Here is a 15,664-nt window from a genome sequence, read left to right on the forward strand (position 1 = left end):
AGAATTATTACCAGTAGCTTGTGAAAATCAATGCAGTTTGACCCTATGATCTAAACTTGAATAGATTAGTGAAGTTTGCAAAGTAGGTTAGGGGTACTGTCAGAATTGAAGTTGTTAGGGTGTTGGAGGGTGTAACAGGTTGTGTGTCTGTAAGAGCATTCCCCACAAAAAAAACTAGGTGGTGGATTGAATCTCAGTCCAGCGCACCGATTTAATTTATTAGGAAGTTTAAAAACGCCACTCCAAAGTAATAGAATTATCCTGAAACTAAACAAGTTTATTTGGATAAATTTAAATAAAGGCCAACCTTGCTCTGGAGTTATGCTTGATAGAGAACAGGTGGCCATTCCTTCTCCTCACAATGAAATCAAGTGTAAATAAATGCCAGTTTTATGAACTTCACACCTGTTAACTTCAACCAGTAGGTTATCTAATGGTTGCTGTCCTTCCCATTCTGCGGCAGGCTTGCAAGCAGGGCTGCCACCGCGGGGGATGCCTGAGGAGCTGACGACATCCCCAGCCGACACCGCGACATCCGACCTCAACTCGAACCACACGACCGAGCCCGTTGGCACTGCTGGAGCCACAGGCACATCCAATGGGAGCTTCGCAGCCAGCAATGCGTCCTCCCAAGACCTGGACTTCATTCAGGACAACTCGGACTACCAGTGGTTCCTGGACTACGGGTACGTCATGTTTACTCTATAGTCTGCTGCATAGGTTGAGTTATAGTGCCTGTAGCACGGTGACGTTAACGTGGTGGAGATTAAAGTTAAGATTTCATGAACAGAAATCACCAACAATATGAAAACATCAGCAAAACAAAGAACCTCTACGGCTAGAAGGGGATTCTTCGCAGGGATTTTCACATTATTGATGTCTCCAGAGACTAGAAAATGACATAAGGTTGTCTTAGTCATTTCATGCACTCGGTTGGTAAGTAGGCCCCTGATAGTTATAACTGGTCTTTCGTATTATGGGTATTAGCAAGTCAGTTGGTAAGTAGGCCCCTAATAGTTATAACTGGTCTTCCGTATTCTGGATATTGGCAAATGTTGGGAGAGATTTTTGTCATGACATTTCGTATCTCTGTCATGTCACAAGCACTTAATCTAGATCTTGGACCACACAGCAATTTTGTCTGTCACCGTAACATTATATATTATTATTATTATTATTATTATTATTATTTTAAATGCCAATGGTAATATCACTAGTCAGAATGAGCAACAGTATTTTGATCTTCACTAAACACTCTGATCATACAATACAGATCTAGTAAACATTGTGATGTAAGACACTGTCAAGAGGAAGTAAACTAAACAAAATAAAAATATTGAAGACGCCATCTATGCAACAAAGGGCATCACACGTAAGAAATTTACTTTGGCTTGCATTTGTCTCTAGACCCGTCTGGGCTACTGATCTGAATCTTACATGGGGGGTGCTTGGGAATTCAGATATTGTTACACACTGAATGTCAACAGTACAACTGTTGCCTAGTTAAAGTAGCTAATGACAGACTGATATTACAATAAATCTACAAAAAAATTTAAAAAGTTGTTTGCATCTTTTATAATCTGTTCATTTAATTATTTTCGTTGTGCTCACTATTTATTGAGATCTCTGACTGCTGCAGCACACAAAATTTCTAACCTTATCCTGTATGTATAAAATTGTGAAGTGTCCTGTTCCCAACAAAGGATGACTGTTTCATGGATGGCACTTTTTTCAAAATTATTGAACCGAAAAGTAGTCCTGCATTCCTTGCACCGCAACTTGAAGGACCTGGCAGTCTGACCGATGTATTGCAAACTACAACTATTACCATGCACTGAATTTGTAGATACCAGTTTTATTGCATTTATCAAAATCCTGTTTTAAATTTATTTTATTTTACCAGCTTCATGAATGATGTTGAAGCACATTTTAGGAATGCTAGCTAAGAGTATGGAACACAAGTTTTTTAATGTTTATATTATCATTTTTTAAAGAGTTCTGATGAACGCTTGCTCTTTCAAAACGTCTGTTCTAGTGCTTCTGCATTGTGAAAGGTGATTGACCCTACAATGGCCTCACATACACATTTAATAAAATCAAGTTATAATGATTGTTAATACTGAGTACAGATTAAGTTGCTGGTGAGAGTTACCTCTCTCTCTCTCTCTCTCTCTCTCTCTCTCTCTCTCTCTCTCTCTATCTATCTATCTATCTCCCCCTACCCCCTCCCTACCTCCCCCCTTCCTTTCCCTTTCCCCCATCACCAAATTAAGCATGCTTTGATGCCTCTGGTTTTGTTCTGTAGCTCTTTTTCTCTCCAATGTGATGAATTAGTTATCTGATCTACCCAAATAATTTTCAGCATTCTTGTTTACCACCACATTTCAAAGCTCCTATTCTGCTCTTGTATAGAGTGCTTAATGCGCATACCAGACAAATAGCTTCAGAAAAGGCCTTACAACACTTAATACATATTTAAGTGTTAACAACTTTGTATGTTTTGGAAACCCTTTTGTACGAGTGCATGTGTAAATTTTATATCCCTTGCTGTCCAAAGCAAAATTTCTCCTCTGCTTCAATTATGTTAATTCGTAATTTATTTCCCTCAGCATTACCTTACTTAATTCAGAAACACTCGGATACCCTTGTTTTACTTTCGTTGACGGTCATCTTAGAACCTCTTTCTGAGACATTATCCATTCTATTCAACAGTTCTTTGACATCTGTGACAGAATGGTATGTATATGTACACAGTTTCATCTTCATAGGCCCATTCTTTCCAGCAACTTGTCTCCTTTTGTGTCACTGATTTTGTATTGAATTATAAGTGGTTACAGCATGCCGTACTGTGTCCCCACGTGGTGTATTAGCAGTACACATTCTCCCTTACGAAATTTATCATTGGCATGCAGTCAGTTTAAGAACAACAGTAACTTTCATAAACAAAGTATTCGGTTGGTGCACAAGTTCGTAGCATTCATCAATGTGTTTAATAAACACAACAGACAAACAGAACAGTGACTTCAGTCAAGATCAACGTATTCTCTTTCACTATTTTTAACAGTCTGTCAGTACTAATGGAACTTCAATTCAACCACTGTAGCAATCACATGGTTTTGAGGGGAAGAACTTGTCAAGCCATGTTCGACCACATATTTATCCAGAAAGGAAGTTACTTTAAGGTTGTTGCATAGAGAGCGGAAGAGGTGAACATCTGAGGGTGTGAGACCTGGTGAATATGGTGTGTGGAGAATGACTTCCAAACCCAACTACTGCATAGTGGTTTTTCGTGATTCTAGCAAAATGTGGGTAGTTATTTTAGGATAGCATCACGTCATGCTATGTTCCTGGTCATCGTTCTTGCATTGCGTCTACAAGATATTATGTTAGCATAAAGACAATTTCTCATCAGCAGTAATGATACAGGATATTAATGGTCAGTGCTATTCACAAGCTAATTGATGATGAGCTAGCAGAGATGCATCTGTCAACCTGCTGATTTTGTGCTATTTTGACTGAGAGGCATATGCCCATTTTCGAACCTTCTCCATTGCGTGCAGATGTTGCGCAATAGTTCATCACGTTTGCCAGTTCTCGAGTTCACTGATGTGGATCATAGTGGATTAATGCGTTTAAACTATCTTCATCAAACCCCGAAGATCTTCCAGAATGTGAATAGTCACTAATGTCAAAATGATCTTCCTTAAAACCATTTTCTTGCCATGTTTTGTCCAGTGGCATTATGTCCGTACACAACGTAAATGTTTCTGGCTGCTGCCTCTGCTGTCACCCCTCTTTACTAAACTCAAACAGAAGAGTAGACAGAAATGTTCAGCTTTCTCCACTTGTACTTCATTTTGTAATGTCCACAGCTCCACTCACTGTCTCCAAATGACAATACGTAAACTCAGATAGCAACAGTGAACTATAAATAAAAAATGATGATCGATAAATAAAGTAGCAACTGGAATACCGACATGCAAAACAAAAATACTACAAACTTACCCACCGACCTCATACTGCGAGGAGGAAGAATTTACATTATCCGTAACTCAGACTTGGTGTGGCACAGATGTGAGTGAGGTATTTGACCATAAAAATCTTTGTCTGGCTTGCGTGTGAAGTTATATTCTTCATCTGCGAGTCTACAGTCCATTGCAGAGTACTGCCATTTCTGTATCTCATTCTAGCCAGATTTTCTTGGATACCACCTATGTACCTGGATTTTGGTCAGCTGCACTCTGATTGCCCTCCAGTATATCCAGTTAGTATTTTCACGGGCACCAACCCGGCCCACACCGTCTTGCAGTCCTTGCTGTTTTCTGATGGGTGGCTATGTACGTGTGGTATAAAGTTTATTTGTTACAGTAGGTTATTCGTCTCCCTCATTTGTAGGAATGGCCTGTTATTCTGTGTGTTAGTATCACTTACTGTTAGTTGTCAAAGTTTCTGAGACATACATGAGTGCTAGTCTGTGTGTTGCAGATGATTAATTGTACATGCAAGATAAGAGTCTTGCAGTGAGTAGTTTTGTTAGTGCAAAATAATCTCTCTTGCCTGTAACTATACTTCATTCATCATAACAATAAACCTGATGTAAACAAAGACAAACACGATGATTGGTCAAAAGCTGTAGCACCAGGTGTTGTTACGCTCTGGGAAGTAGGTCCTACTTATGTATTAGATATATTATTACTAAGTTATGTTAAACGAAACTTTAAGATATTCAAAATTTATTTACAGCCATCAATGTATTTCTTAATCCTGCTTTAGCTGTGTAGTTTTTATTTAAAAAATAGTGTGCAGTCACAGCCTCTGCACTGTTCTCCACCGACTGTTGTGCTGTCAATACACACTATGAAAATGGCTGAGGCTGCTTACTGTTCCATAGTGACACGTGTGTGGAACACGGTTAAGAAGTGCCGAGAAATAGGTTGTTCTTAGTGTTTGTTATAAATTTACCGCGATGATTGGCTTTTAAAGCTTTTGAGCGACCATTACAAACAGTTGAACAATAAGCTTACAAGATCTGTGTGGTTTTATCGGTAACGTACTAGGTTGTTAGTCAGCAGTACATGGGTTGCTGGTTCAAAGTATCGCCAACCACCCAGCATCCCCTTCGTTTAATTTGCAATACCTACATCTCGTAATCGTAAAATTCATCATTATTTTTGTGAATAATGCACATCTTCTTGTTTCTAATTAAATATTGCACGTGAAATTCCTGTTTTCATTTCAAATATAAGTTCTTAATTATCTATATTTTATGAAAGACTGTTAATAAACGTTGCTTAAATTAAGAAAATGTAACAGTTTAATTTTTTAAGGCAAAAATGAAAAGCCAAGTACTCTTTACTTGGACTATGTCCATGGTTTTGTACCACATTTCTAGATTAGTGTCGTAGGAAGATGGAAAACAATTTTAACAACATCAAGCACGCAATACAAATGTTTCTTTTTTACATTTGCCACTATAACATTACAATGTGAACCCAACAGAACTGATCTGGAGCCAAGTTAAGGGATCTGACCTGATAAATAAAAAGACAGTTAAGCTGCCAGATGTACTGGAATGAACACACACATAATTTTTGCATGTCACTGCGAAATGCTGGCAGGATACAGAACAGCACGTCATAAAAGAAGAGGAGAAAATGCAGCGCCTGGTTGGCTGTGTAGATTCTGTTGTTGATTGACTCATTATCAACGCAGCGGGTGACAGTTTCAGAAGTGAAATGTATTTCTTGGATTCTGGTAAGGAAGGAACTAAGAGATTACCTGACTACTAACTGTAATTAATATGTCATTGGCTTCAGTATTCAACAGTACGGTGAAATCCCTGCAGTGCGCTTTTGCATCACAGATAGTTCGCTCAGAAAAATTACTGTGTGTTTCAGATAGGAATTTTCATCACTTGTTTGTAATTAGAATACTATGTAAAGGAATTTTCATCACTCTTGTTTGTCATTAGAATACTATGTAAGGTGAGAACGAGAGTATTTTATACTTTCCGTCTGGTCACATAAGAAGCTTGTGGTAGTATTGGAGTTTTGCTGAATATTATTTCATTCTTTTTAAAATTTAAATGATATTCAAAGCTATATTATTTCTTTAGTTGTCTCTTTTTACATCTGAACTGCAACCGCTCACATTATTGCAGGTTTAGTTGGACCGCTGGATGGACTGTGCTGTCAAAGTTTAATGTGCCAGTAAAGCTGTTGTCCCATGTTATCGCTCAGCCTATGTGCTTGTGACACAACATAAAGTGTATCCTTACGATTTCACTTGACTGTATTGATCACACCTTGGCTTCCGCTTCATGTGAAACGAAATCCAATGAGATTCAAGCGAACGCAGAAGAATACTTGGTATAAAGTTTATATCAGGTTTATCCTTATGATGAGCAGGCTATAACTATTGTTTTACTTTCCTTGAGGTACTGTAGGTCATGGTCGTTGCTGTTGTTGGGATCCTTATAGAGACTGGTCTTGATGGGGCTCTCCATACTACTCTATCCTGTACCAGCCTCTTCATCTATGATGAACTATTGCAACGTAAATTCCATTTGAACGTGCTCCCTGTATTTGAGCCCAGGTCTCCCACAATAATTTTACCCCCACCCCTTTCCCCACTTCCTTCAAGCACCAAAATTACTCTTACTTGATGGTTCGGGATGTCTACCATCAGCTGATCACTTTGTCCAGTGGCATTATAAATATAACAATATTGTTAAATATGTGTGAGTGATCTAATTTTGATGAAGGCCTTACCACCTTAAAGCTGTATTTGTGACAGTCTTTCTTGTGCCTATCTGAGACCCAGAATCTCCGCTAAATGCTGAGTGGCAACTTTCCTTTTCACAGTATTGTTACATTCCATATTGGATTTTCCATTGTTTGACTTGTGTCATTAATTTGTGTTTCCTCCAATTCAGTTTAGTACCTTTCCAATAGTTGTTCAATCTAGCCCTGTAACCTTCAGCATTCTTCTGTAGTACTTCATTTCAGATACCACATTTCCCTTCCACACCAAGCTTCACTCCAAATAGTTTCAGAAAAGAGTTCCCGACATATAAATCTATATTAAAGGTTAACAAAACTCTCTCTTTCAGAAATTCTTTTCGTGTTATTGTCAGTCTACTTTTTACACCCTCTCTGCTTCAATCTTCAACAGTTATTTGCTGCACAATTAGCAACTTGTCTATTACATTTAGGTCCCATTCCCTAATCTAATTCTGTCAGTATCACCTCATTTAATTTGACAACATCCTAAGAAAGAAATTGGCTTCCTGCATTGTTTGTTTTTGTTATTTGTTTTATTTTGTATACTTGGACACTTTGGCTGTGTAGAAATGTTCAAGCAAAGTGTTTAACCCACTAAATACACAGTCATATAATTTCATTGGCAGTGTGTGGTACAAACAGTAGTACATAGCCACGCCTCTGGCACAAGGTGGCGCTGCACGCAGTTCAGTGCTTCCTCTCACTAGTAAATGGCTTGGCTGTGTGGGAACGTTTGTACAGAACAGGATATCACAACTAGAGCTGTTAATCTTGGTGAACTGTGCTCTGCCTATGAAATTATGACTCTAAAACAAATGTGTTTAATGAGTTAAACATTTTACTTGAAAGTGGCTACACAGCCTAAATGTTGTATTACATGGAATAAATGTACCAAACAGCCAATGCAGGAAACTAATTTTCCATCTGTCAGAATTACAATGTTACCAGAAAATCTGAAAGTTTTGGCTCTTCTCACTGAACTTTAATTCCCTTTCCAAAGTTTTCCTTTACTGCTTGCTCAGGGTACAGATTAAATAACATCGGGGATAGACTTCAATGACAGTTCATATGTTAGGAGAAACTTGAGGAACATTAACGGTTTGCATTTTGGCTTATTTTACACCGAGAAAGTGTATTATAAATGCAAAACTCAAATGAAACTATATGGTTCCAGAGAACATTTGAATGTGTTTACGTACAGACTACCTTAGCGTGCCTCCTTCCTCAGTCCGCATTCCCGTTCACACCTCAGCCCACTGCTGTTCCCCCTAAACCCTAACAGCATTGCAGAGGCTCTCCAACTGCATAGGAATAGCACGTCAGCATCAAGCAAAATGAGGGATCCTGCCTGAAACCCAAGTGTAGGTGCTTTAGTCAAATGAAACTATATTGTTCATTGAATGCTGAGGTGCTGTTGCTGGAGAACCTCTGCAATGCTGCTAGAGTTTAGAGGGAATACCAGTGGCCTTTAGCACAAATGGGAATTTGGAGTGAGGAGCGAGGAGCGAGACTTACTAGGGTAGTCTGTGCAAAGCCACTATGCCAGCGCGTGCGCCACACACACACACACACACACACACACACACACACACACACACACCTGTTTGAGTTTTACATTTGTAGTACAGTTTCTCAATGGAAAATGCAGACCATTAATGTTTTCTTAAGTTTTTCTAGCTGGTATCAACCATCGGTGTAGCCTATCTCCAGTGTTGTTCAATCTGTACATTGAGCAAGCAATAAAGGAACCCAAGCAAAAGTTTGGAAAGGCAAGAAGAGACAAAAACTTTGAGGTTTTCTGGTGACATCGTAAGTATGACAGAGATAGAAAATTAGTTTCCTGCATTGGTTGCTTTGTATATTTATTTTGTATATTACAGCATTTAGGCTGTGTAACCATTCTCAAGCAAAATGTTTAACCTGTTAAACGCATTTGTTTTTAAGTCAAAATTTCATAGGCATATAAATGTAAAACTGATTCCCACATCGTAGTGAAATGTCTACGGAATGTGCAAATAACGGATCGACGCAACTCGTTTCACAGATATCGGGAGGCCCCCGGAGGCCACCACGTGAGCGTGCTGTCGTACAGCGAGGATGCGGGGTTGCGGCACGGCGGGCCGCGCTACGACGACCTGGCGCGCGACCTGGACGCCAACCTGGCAGAGGTGGACATGGAGGACCTCCGCACTGAGGACATTCACTCCATCCTCAGCACACTGCCCGCCATGTGCTGTGCCGACATCCAGGTGCGCTCTGCCGTTAGCGAGTTTTCTGTAGGCGTTTGTGTGCCAGAGCATGCTCGTTTGAATTTTTGCTATGGAAAATAGTGGATGTCATGTTAGAGCACTTTTTTCTTTAACATAAAATGAGGGAGAAAGCAGTTCACGTTTTAACTGGGCAGTTTCTCATCCAATTGGTATTTGTGCCCAAAGAAAAGTTCAAGGAATTGATTTTCAAAGATGAACTATGGCAGTTGTGGTAGAATGTGAATTCTTTGGGGGGAGGGGGACTTCTCACCAAAAAGCAGAACTGTAGAGTCTCTGTTGGTGGGTGATGGACTGCTTTCTGTAGGTTTTAATGTTTTGAGCAGTTTATTGGTATTTCTTTGAAACTACTCTTAAAAATAGTTTTTGACATTGTGCATGCTATATCTGATGGCTTTGTAGACAGAATTGATAGAAAATATTTAAAAAATAAATAGCTGCACAAGAACTTAGTTAATGTTTCCTTTTAAATGAAATGTAGTTTTAGCATATTAGTGGAGAGGCAATTAACATTTTAAAAATTATGTACAGTTATGAAATTTACTGACAAATTGAAATTGTGAGCCAGGCCGAGACTCAAACGTGACTCTCGGATATTTCTGGTGGTGTACCAAGTTGTGTGTAGAAAGTAATAAAATATCCCACTCTTAAAGAGAACAGAATTGACAGTGCTGGTATACCAGCTGAGCTATTCGGGTATGTCCACTCTCTTAGACTTTCCCCAAAGGTATGCATTACAGTTTGAGCCTAGTACTGTGCTATAATCCACCACTAAGTAGCAGTTTATATTCTGCACCAGAGTGAATTCTGAGTCATGTTTTAAAGGAGCGATGAAGGTAAAATGTTCACTGGGCATCGGTTGAAGAGCTGTCGTACATTTATTACACTAAGAAAAGGAGTGCCAGGTGAGTGGTAAATTGGGTTTAGTTTGCTACTCTCAATTGTGGTAATTTTTTACCAGTGAGGGTATCTTTGTACCACTTACCACTTTTCCTTCAGATGGCTGCTGCTACACCTACTTGCGTTATTTTGTACTAAAAGTAACACTTTCATTACCCATGTGACAGCTGTTATTTCACTGTTCTTTTCAACTTTGTACAAGCTCTTGGACTTTTGATTATCCTTCAATTGTGTTGGCCCCGAAGAGAGCGTTTGGCAACAGTTACTTAAGTTGAGCATTGCCAGATCTATATAAGTACAGTCACTATCTCAAAGTAAACCTGCAATACTGAATTAACACTGTTTTTATTCCAGTTTACAGCTGGTTTCTTTCTGGCATGATCTAAATTTACCCAGAGCATCATATATGGGAAAAATTTTGTTTTTTGTAAAACTGATGTAAAGCTACCCTGAATGACAATGTAACTTGGTACCAATATTAAAAATTAAAATTTTGCTCTAATAGGCCCTTTATATTACACATTTTCACTTTCCAGAGTACTCAGAAACTAGATGTGAAATGTTATAGTGTCTGTTGCAATGTGGAATTTATTTTGTGTCCATTGTTTTCAAAAAATGGTATAAAATGGTATAAAGTTTTACAAAGTTACCCCGATTGACGGTACCTGTTAATTTTAAATTCTTTACTCCAGTTTAGTTTTGTTGGTGCTCCAACCTCTATTAAATGGTAATCATCATGGTGTGCGTGTGTAATCAGTTGAAAGTGAAGGGAGCAATTTAAATATAATTGGTTTCATAAATGAATGCTTTTACCAATGTGTCTTATGCTGAAAAATGAAACAGTGTGGCTGTCTTCTCAGTGTGCTTGGCACAGGCTAGACATTTTATTGCCAGTTGTCAGAGTTGTAACTATATTTTCAAGTGTGTTGCCTGTGGTTTGTGAAATCTTGTTAAAACTTACCTGAATGGGACAACACAATACTAGAAAGCCCAGGTGGAACGCAGATAATGCAAGTTGTGATATTAACCACTCACTTACATATCAGAGATGTTCAATGGGTGCAACAGTTTGATATTGCTATGTGCCTGTTGGCCACTGTGCATGACAGTTACAACTATCTGCTGAGCGCTTTCCTTCCATTACTTTTGTTCCAGCTAGGACTTTTAATACTGTTTTATAGTCAGAGGTAGTCCCACGCTCAGATAAAGTGTAACAGTGGTTTACGAACTGTGAGCAAGAAACTTCAGAACTGTAGTTAAGAATTTGACAATTGAGGAAAAACAACCACCCAGCAGACTGAGAAAGTGTTGAGCTCCACATAGTCATATAAAGGAGTTGTACACTATTATCGTTCTGCCACCACCCCCGCCTCTCCCCCTCTCACCACCCCCTGCCTAGGTATGGAAATTGTTCTGGAATGTTTAACCCCGTACGTACCTATGTACAGCTCAGTGCTGATAGTCTTGCCACTGATTCCACGCTAAGTCCCACTACAGCTGACATCAGTAATCCCTTCCCTTCCCTTCCCTTCCCTTCCCTTCCCTTCCCTTCCCCTCCCCTTCTCCTTCAGTTTACACAACTGTAGAAGTACATCAGTGGTGCTCACACATATGGCGAGCAGTGACTAAATGATGATTACTGCATGCTGCTACTTTCTTCCTCCCTTCATTGGTTGGAGCTATTTAATGCCACTGTTTCCAGGTAGTTTATTCTGTCTATAACTCTTTGTAAACAGTATTGCATTTGTGATGCTATAGCAGTGTGTTACTTAAAAATAAAGATGGTGTACTAACTGCACATTTCTTGTTACACCTAATTCAATCACCAACAAGTGAGAAGTATGTGTTTTTATTAAGTTGTATTTCATCATGGATTTGGTGTGTAAGCATTTGTTGTGTATAACTAAGCATGTTGAAATTTTGAGTTATAAAATAATTATAATATTGCCAACTGTCTAACTTCTGTAATTCACACAATTACCATGGTGACTTTATAATGTACGTCAGCTTAGAATCTTTCGCCGATGCATTTGATATTACGATCACAGATTGCTTATAAAGTGGTTGTCCGAGGATGCATCTGCTTCGTGTTCTGAATCCTAGTTTCATACGTGGAATAGACACTGCCGGGCCCTTGCTAATGTCTTGAAAGAAGTGATTTTCCTGTATGGGAGGTTTTCAACTGAAAACATTTTCATTTCATTCCATTTGACATTATTAAATGTTGTCACATAAAATTTGTAATTTTAAATGCTTACAGAACATCGTGAACATCATGTGATTTCAAGATGTTGACCTATTTTAATGTGTTGTGTCCTGGTACGGTAACAAAACCATCTTTTTGTTCTACATAATCTGATCAGCAGTGTAAAGGCACCCCTGGGTGATGTGGTATTGACAACTAGATGTAGCAAGAGGCAGATCTACTGGTGTAAAGAGGTATGGTGCACTGTGTTGCGAGTAGAGAAGCAATAACATCACAATGGACTGGTGAAGAGAGTTCAGAGACTCCAAACATGGACAAGTCATTGAATGTCACCTGAGTAACAGATCCATCAGGGGCATGTCAACCCTTCTAAAGCTGCCCAAATTGGCAGTTTGTGATGTGACTGTGCAGCAGAAACATAAAGGAACATCACAGCTACAAAGAGACCAGACTCTCCTCACGTACTGACAGGCGAGGACATAGAGCTCTGCCGTGTGCAGTTGTTAATGCACAAAATCAGTGAGTTCCAGAGTGCATCCAGCAGTCCAGCTAGCACTACTACTGTGGCAACATTGGCAGTTAAAGAGATCAGGGTACAATGCCAGAGCAGCTCCTCGTAAGTGACACATTTCATCAGTCGGTACTAAGCGACGCTTGAGGTGTTGTAAAGATGAGGATGAATGGAAGCGAGTGATTTGGGATGAATTGTGCTACACCCCGTGCCAATCTGATGGAAGGGTTTGGGTTTGGTGAATGCCTGCAGAACTTTATTAGCCTTCATGTGTAGTGGTGACAATGAAGTACAGAGGTTGTGGCGTTATATATGGTATGGGAGTGTTTTTTCATGGCAAGGATGTGATCTACTTATAGCACTTAAAAAGTTGCTAATTGTGGAAGGATATGAACACAGTTCACAGCATTGTGGCCTGTATATGGTAGAGGAGCAGTTTGAGGATGGTGACTGTTTTTATGAGAATGTCAGTGCACTGTTTCATAAAACAGCAGCCTAGAGGGAATGGTTTGTGAACCCTGACGGAATGTCTCTGGAACAAGTCACAATGTTGACTTCGCTACAGACTCCAGTGTGTAATGTCGCCACTTTTTTAGTTTTAGCTCTTCGAGAATAATGGGCTGCCATTCTTACACGTACATTCAGAAACCTCATTGAAAGTGTTCCCAGAAGTGTTCAACCTGTCAAAAAGGTGAAGGATGGACACACCCCATATCAATGTCTACTACTACTTATTAGACAGTGTATACAACCTTCTGTATGATAATGGAAATGCCTGGATGGTAAAATAAGGGAACAACAACAACTTACTTCCAGGGGACTGGTGCACGGTGCACCAAAACACGAGTGGAAAACAGTCGACACTAGGTTTCGAGCTTTCTCTATTTTCCTAGTAGGAGTGCAGATGTGTGCGCGCACACACACATGAGCACAAAGATACCCAAACATACACGCTCGTAGACCTTATGTGGTTGTTGTGCCAGTATCTGCTACAATCATGGTGTATTATTAGCAGAGGTGCCTTTACAACTTGTACTGTTCGCAGTACTGTGTGGATCATGATGTATTGTAAGTGTTTAACCAACTTTTGCGATCAGTTTCTCGATAATGCCCAGTGGACTAAAATTGGCTAATAAGAAATAAAATTAAATTTAAGTGTTCATTTGAAATAAAAAGCAGATTCGTGCAGGAAAATGATCTCTTTCAAGAAATCCGTTGTGACAGTGGACACGGGAATTAAAAAGACCTTCCGTAATGAGTTTCCAGCAATAATGAGGAATAGTGAATTCTCCCTGCAATGGTCTAGAAAGATATATCTGTTAAATAATTGAGGTAGGACAGTAGCTAATGACCCTCTCCTTGGAACTTGTGTGAAATATGCAACTGAAACAATAGTGGGAGTGTGTGGGAGTTTGTGTGTTTTGCAGTTTGAGCAACTAACCTGAGTGAGTTTTGTTGTGGATGTTTTTTTCCTCGCACGACGGCGTACAGGCCGAGAGACAGGGGGAGATGTACGCCAGCGTTTCAGGCTCCTTGATGGCAAAATTCGAGTTTGATTCGTCCGTGAGTCCACGCAGCAGCTCGCAGGTGAAGACCGCATCAGCTCTGAGCGTCCGCTGGGCCTGCTGCATGTGTGGGTGGCGGAGCACTAGCTCACTGCTTCACTAACACGGCTTCCTCTGTGCGCACCCACTAACTTCCTGACTTCCTCTTCTCTCTGTTGTGCTATTAACCTGAATGGGAGGCTGTAATCTATGTACTGCTCTTTTATGCGTGTGCAAGTTGCACTGGAACTATTGATAAAGGAATAAATTATGTAGATGAATCCACAGTCAGTAACAGCTTCCTGCGAATAAGGCTGTCTAGATCACTTACTAATATTTTTTTAAATTTTATTTATTAATTTTAAACCTGTTGCTTGTCTTGCTCCCCCAGTCCCCAGGAGCTACTGACAAATTTGAGCATGGTGTTTGGTTTTGCATTCAACATTATTGACAGGGATTGGTTAACTCGGCCCACTTTGGCAACCACTGATTCCTAATACTGAGTATAGACTGCCAAGACTCTGGCACCAGAGTACTGTTGATGCGTTTAGGCATACAACAGTATTTCTGCACCTTATCTCGGGAGCTTTGCACAGCTCTGGCCCCCGTGTTGTGTTCAGATATTTTGTATGTTTCACTTTCTGTTACTGGTTCTCAAGATTGGCATCTGTCTCTTTCTCATCATCTAATCTATGAGGAAAATGACACTGGATCTTGAATGCACCAAAGAAAAGATCATACGGATAATCATGAAGAGTGACAATGAGAATGGATTATCCGATGTTGAGATAAGTGATAACTCTGTCACAAATTCTGAAAGTGACAGTGTTAACCTGTTTTTCGGTAAGTTTTAACACTACAGTCTTTCAACAACAAATGTAATTGATAGTTCTTTGATCGAAAGAATCTGGAAATGACAGTAGCTTCGAGAATGAGTTGCCAAGATAAGATCAGAAACTATTGAAGAAAGAAAGTCTTCAAGTATTGTTGGATTTGTTACAACTGTAAATCTGCAGAGAAGCCTCAGTCAGAAACTAATTTTTACACATGCAATAATGTTTGTCTTGCCAGTGACAGATCTCAAGAGGCACAGAAGGAGGCAGCGCAGAAAGTACTCCATAAATTGTCAGGACTGGAAGAGGCAGGTTGCTCGGGTGATGATGGCCCGGGTAGAAGCTCAGACGCAGGCTACTTAGTGCAAGTAGACGAGCTGGCAATAACGGTCCAGCCTTCAGCTCAGCATCTCACATGCATGTCCGCTGCAGCAAAAGAATTACTTACATTACTTTCTGATGTGCTGTGGCTTTTGTCTTTAACATATCTTGTAATTATGGTGAGAATACAGTACCTTGGGAATAAGTTATGGTACATGTGAATGTGTTTTGTCAGAAGAATTGAAAACAAGAAGGAATGCAGCAAAATTGTGCTGTGACTGCTTTAAGGCGATCAGAAAC

At 39.7% G+C, this 15,664-nt stretch overlaps 1 protein-coding gene across 1 annotated transcript in view; it reads left to right on the forward strand.

The window, feature by feature from the left end:
* LOC126428345 (uncharacterized) overlaps positions 1 to 15,664 on the forward strand; it is a 240,841-nt gene that overhangs the window by 128,332 nt on the left and 96,845 nt on the right. Inside the window, exons 3-5 of the mRNA XM_050090278.1 lie at positions 464 to 686; positions 8,827 to 9,031; positions 14,158 to 14,253. Coding sequence (XP_049946235.1) covers positions 464 to 686; positions 8,827 to 9,031; positions 14,158 to 14,253 — 524 coding nt within the window. The remainder of the gene's footprint in view (positions 1 to 463; positions 687 to 8,826; positions 9,032 to 14,157; positions 14,254 to 15,664) is intronic.

This window comes from Schistocerca serialis, chromosome 12 (assembly GCF_023864345.2).
Source record: "Schistocerca serialis cubense isolate TAMUIC-IGC-003099 chromosome 12, iqSchSeri2.2, whole genome shotgun sequence".
NCBI classification, from domain to species: domain Eukaryota; kingdom Metazoa; phylum Arthropoda; class Insecta; order Orthoptera; family Acrididae; genus Schistocerca; species Schistocerca serialis.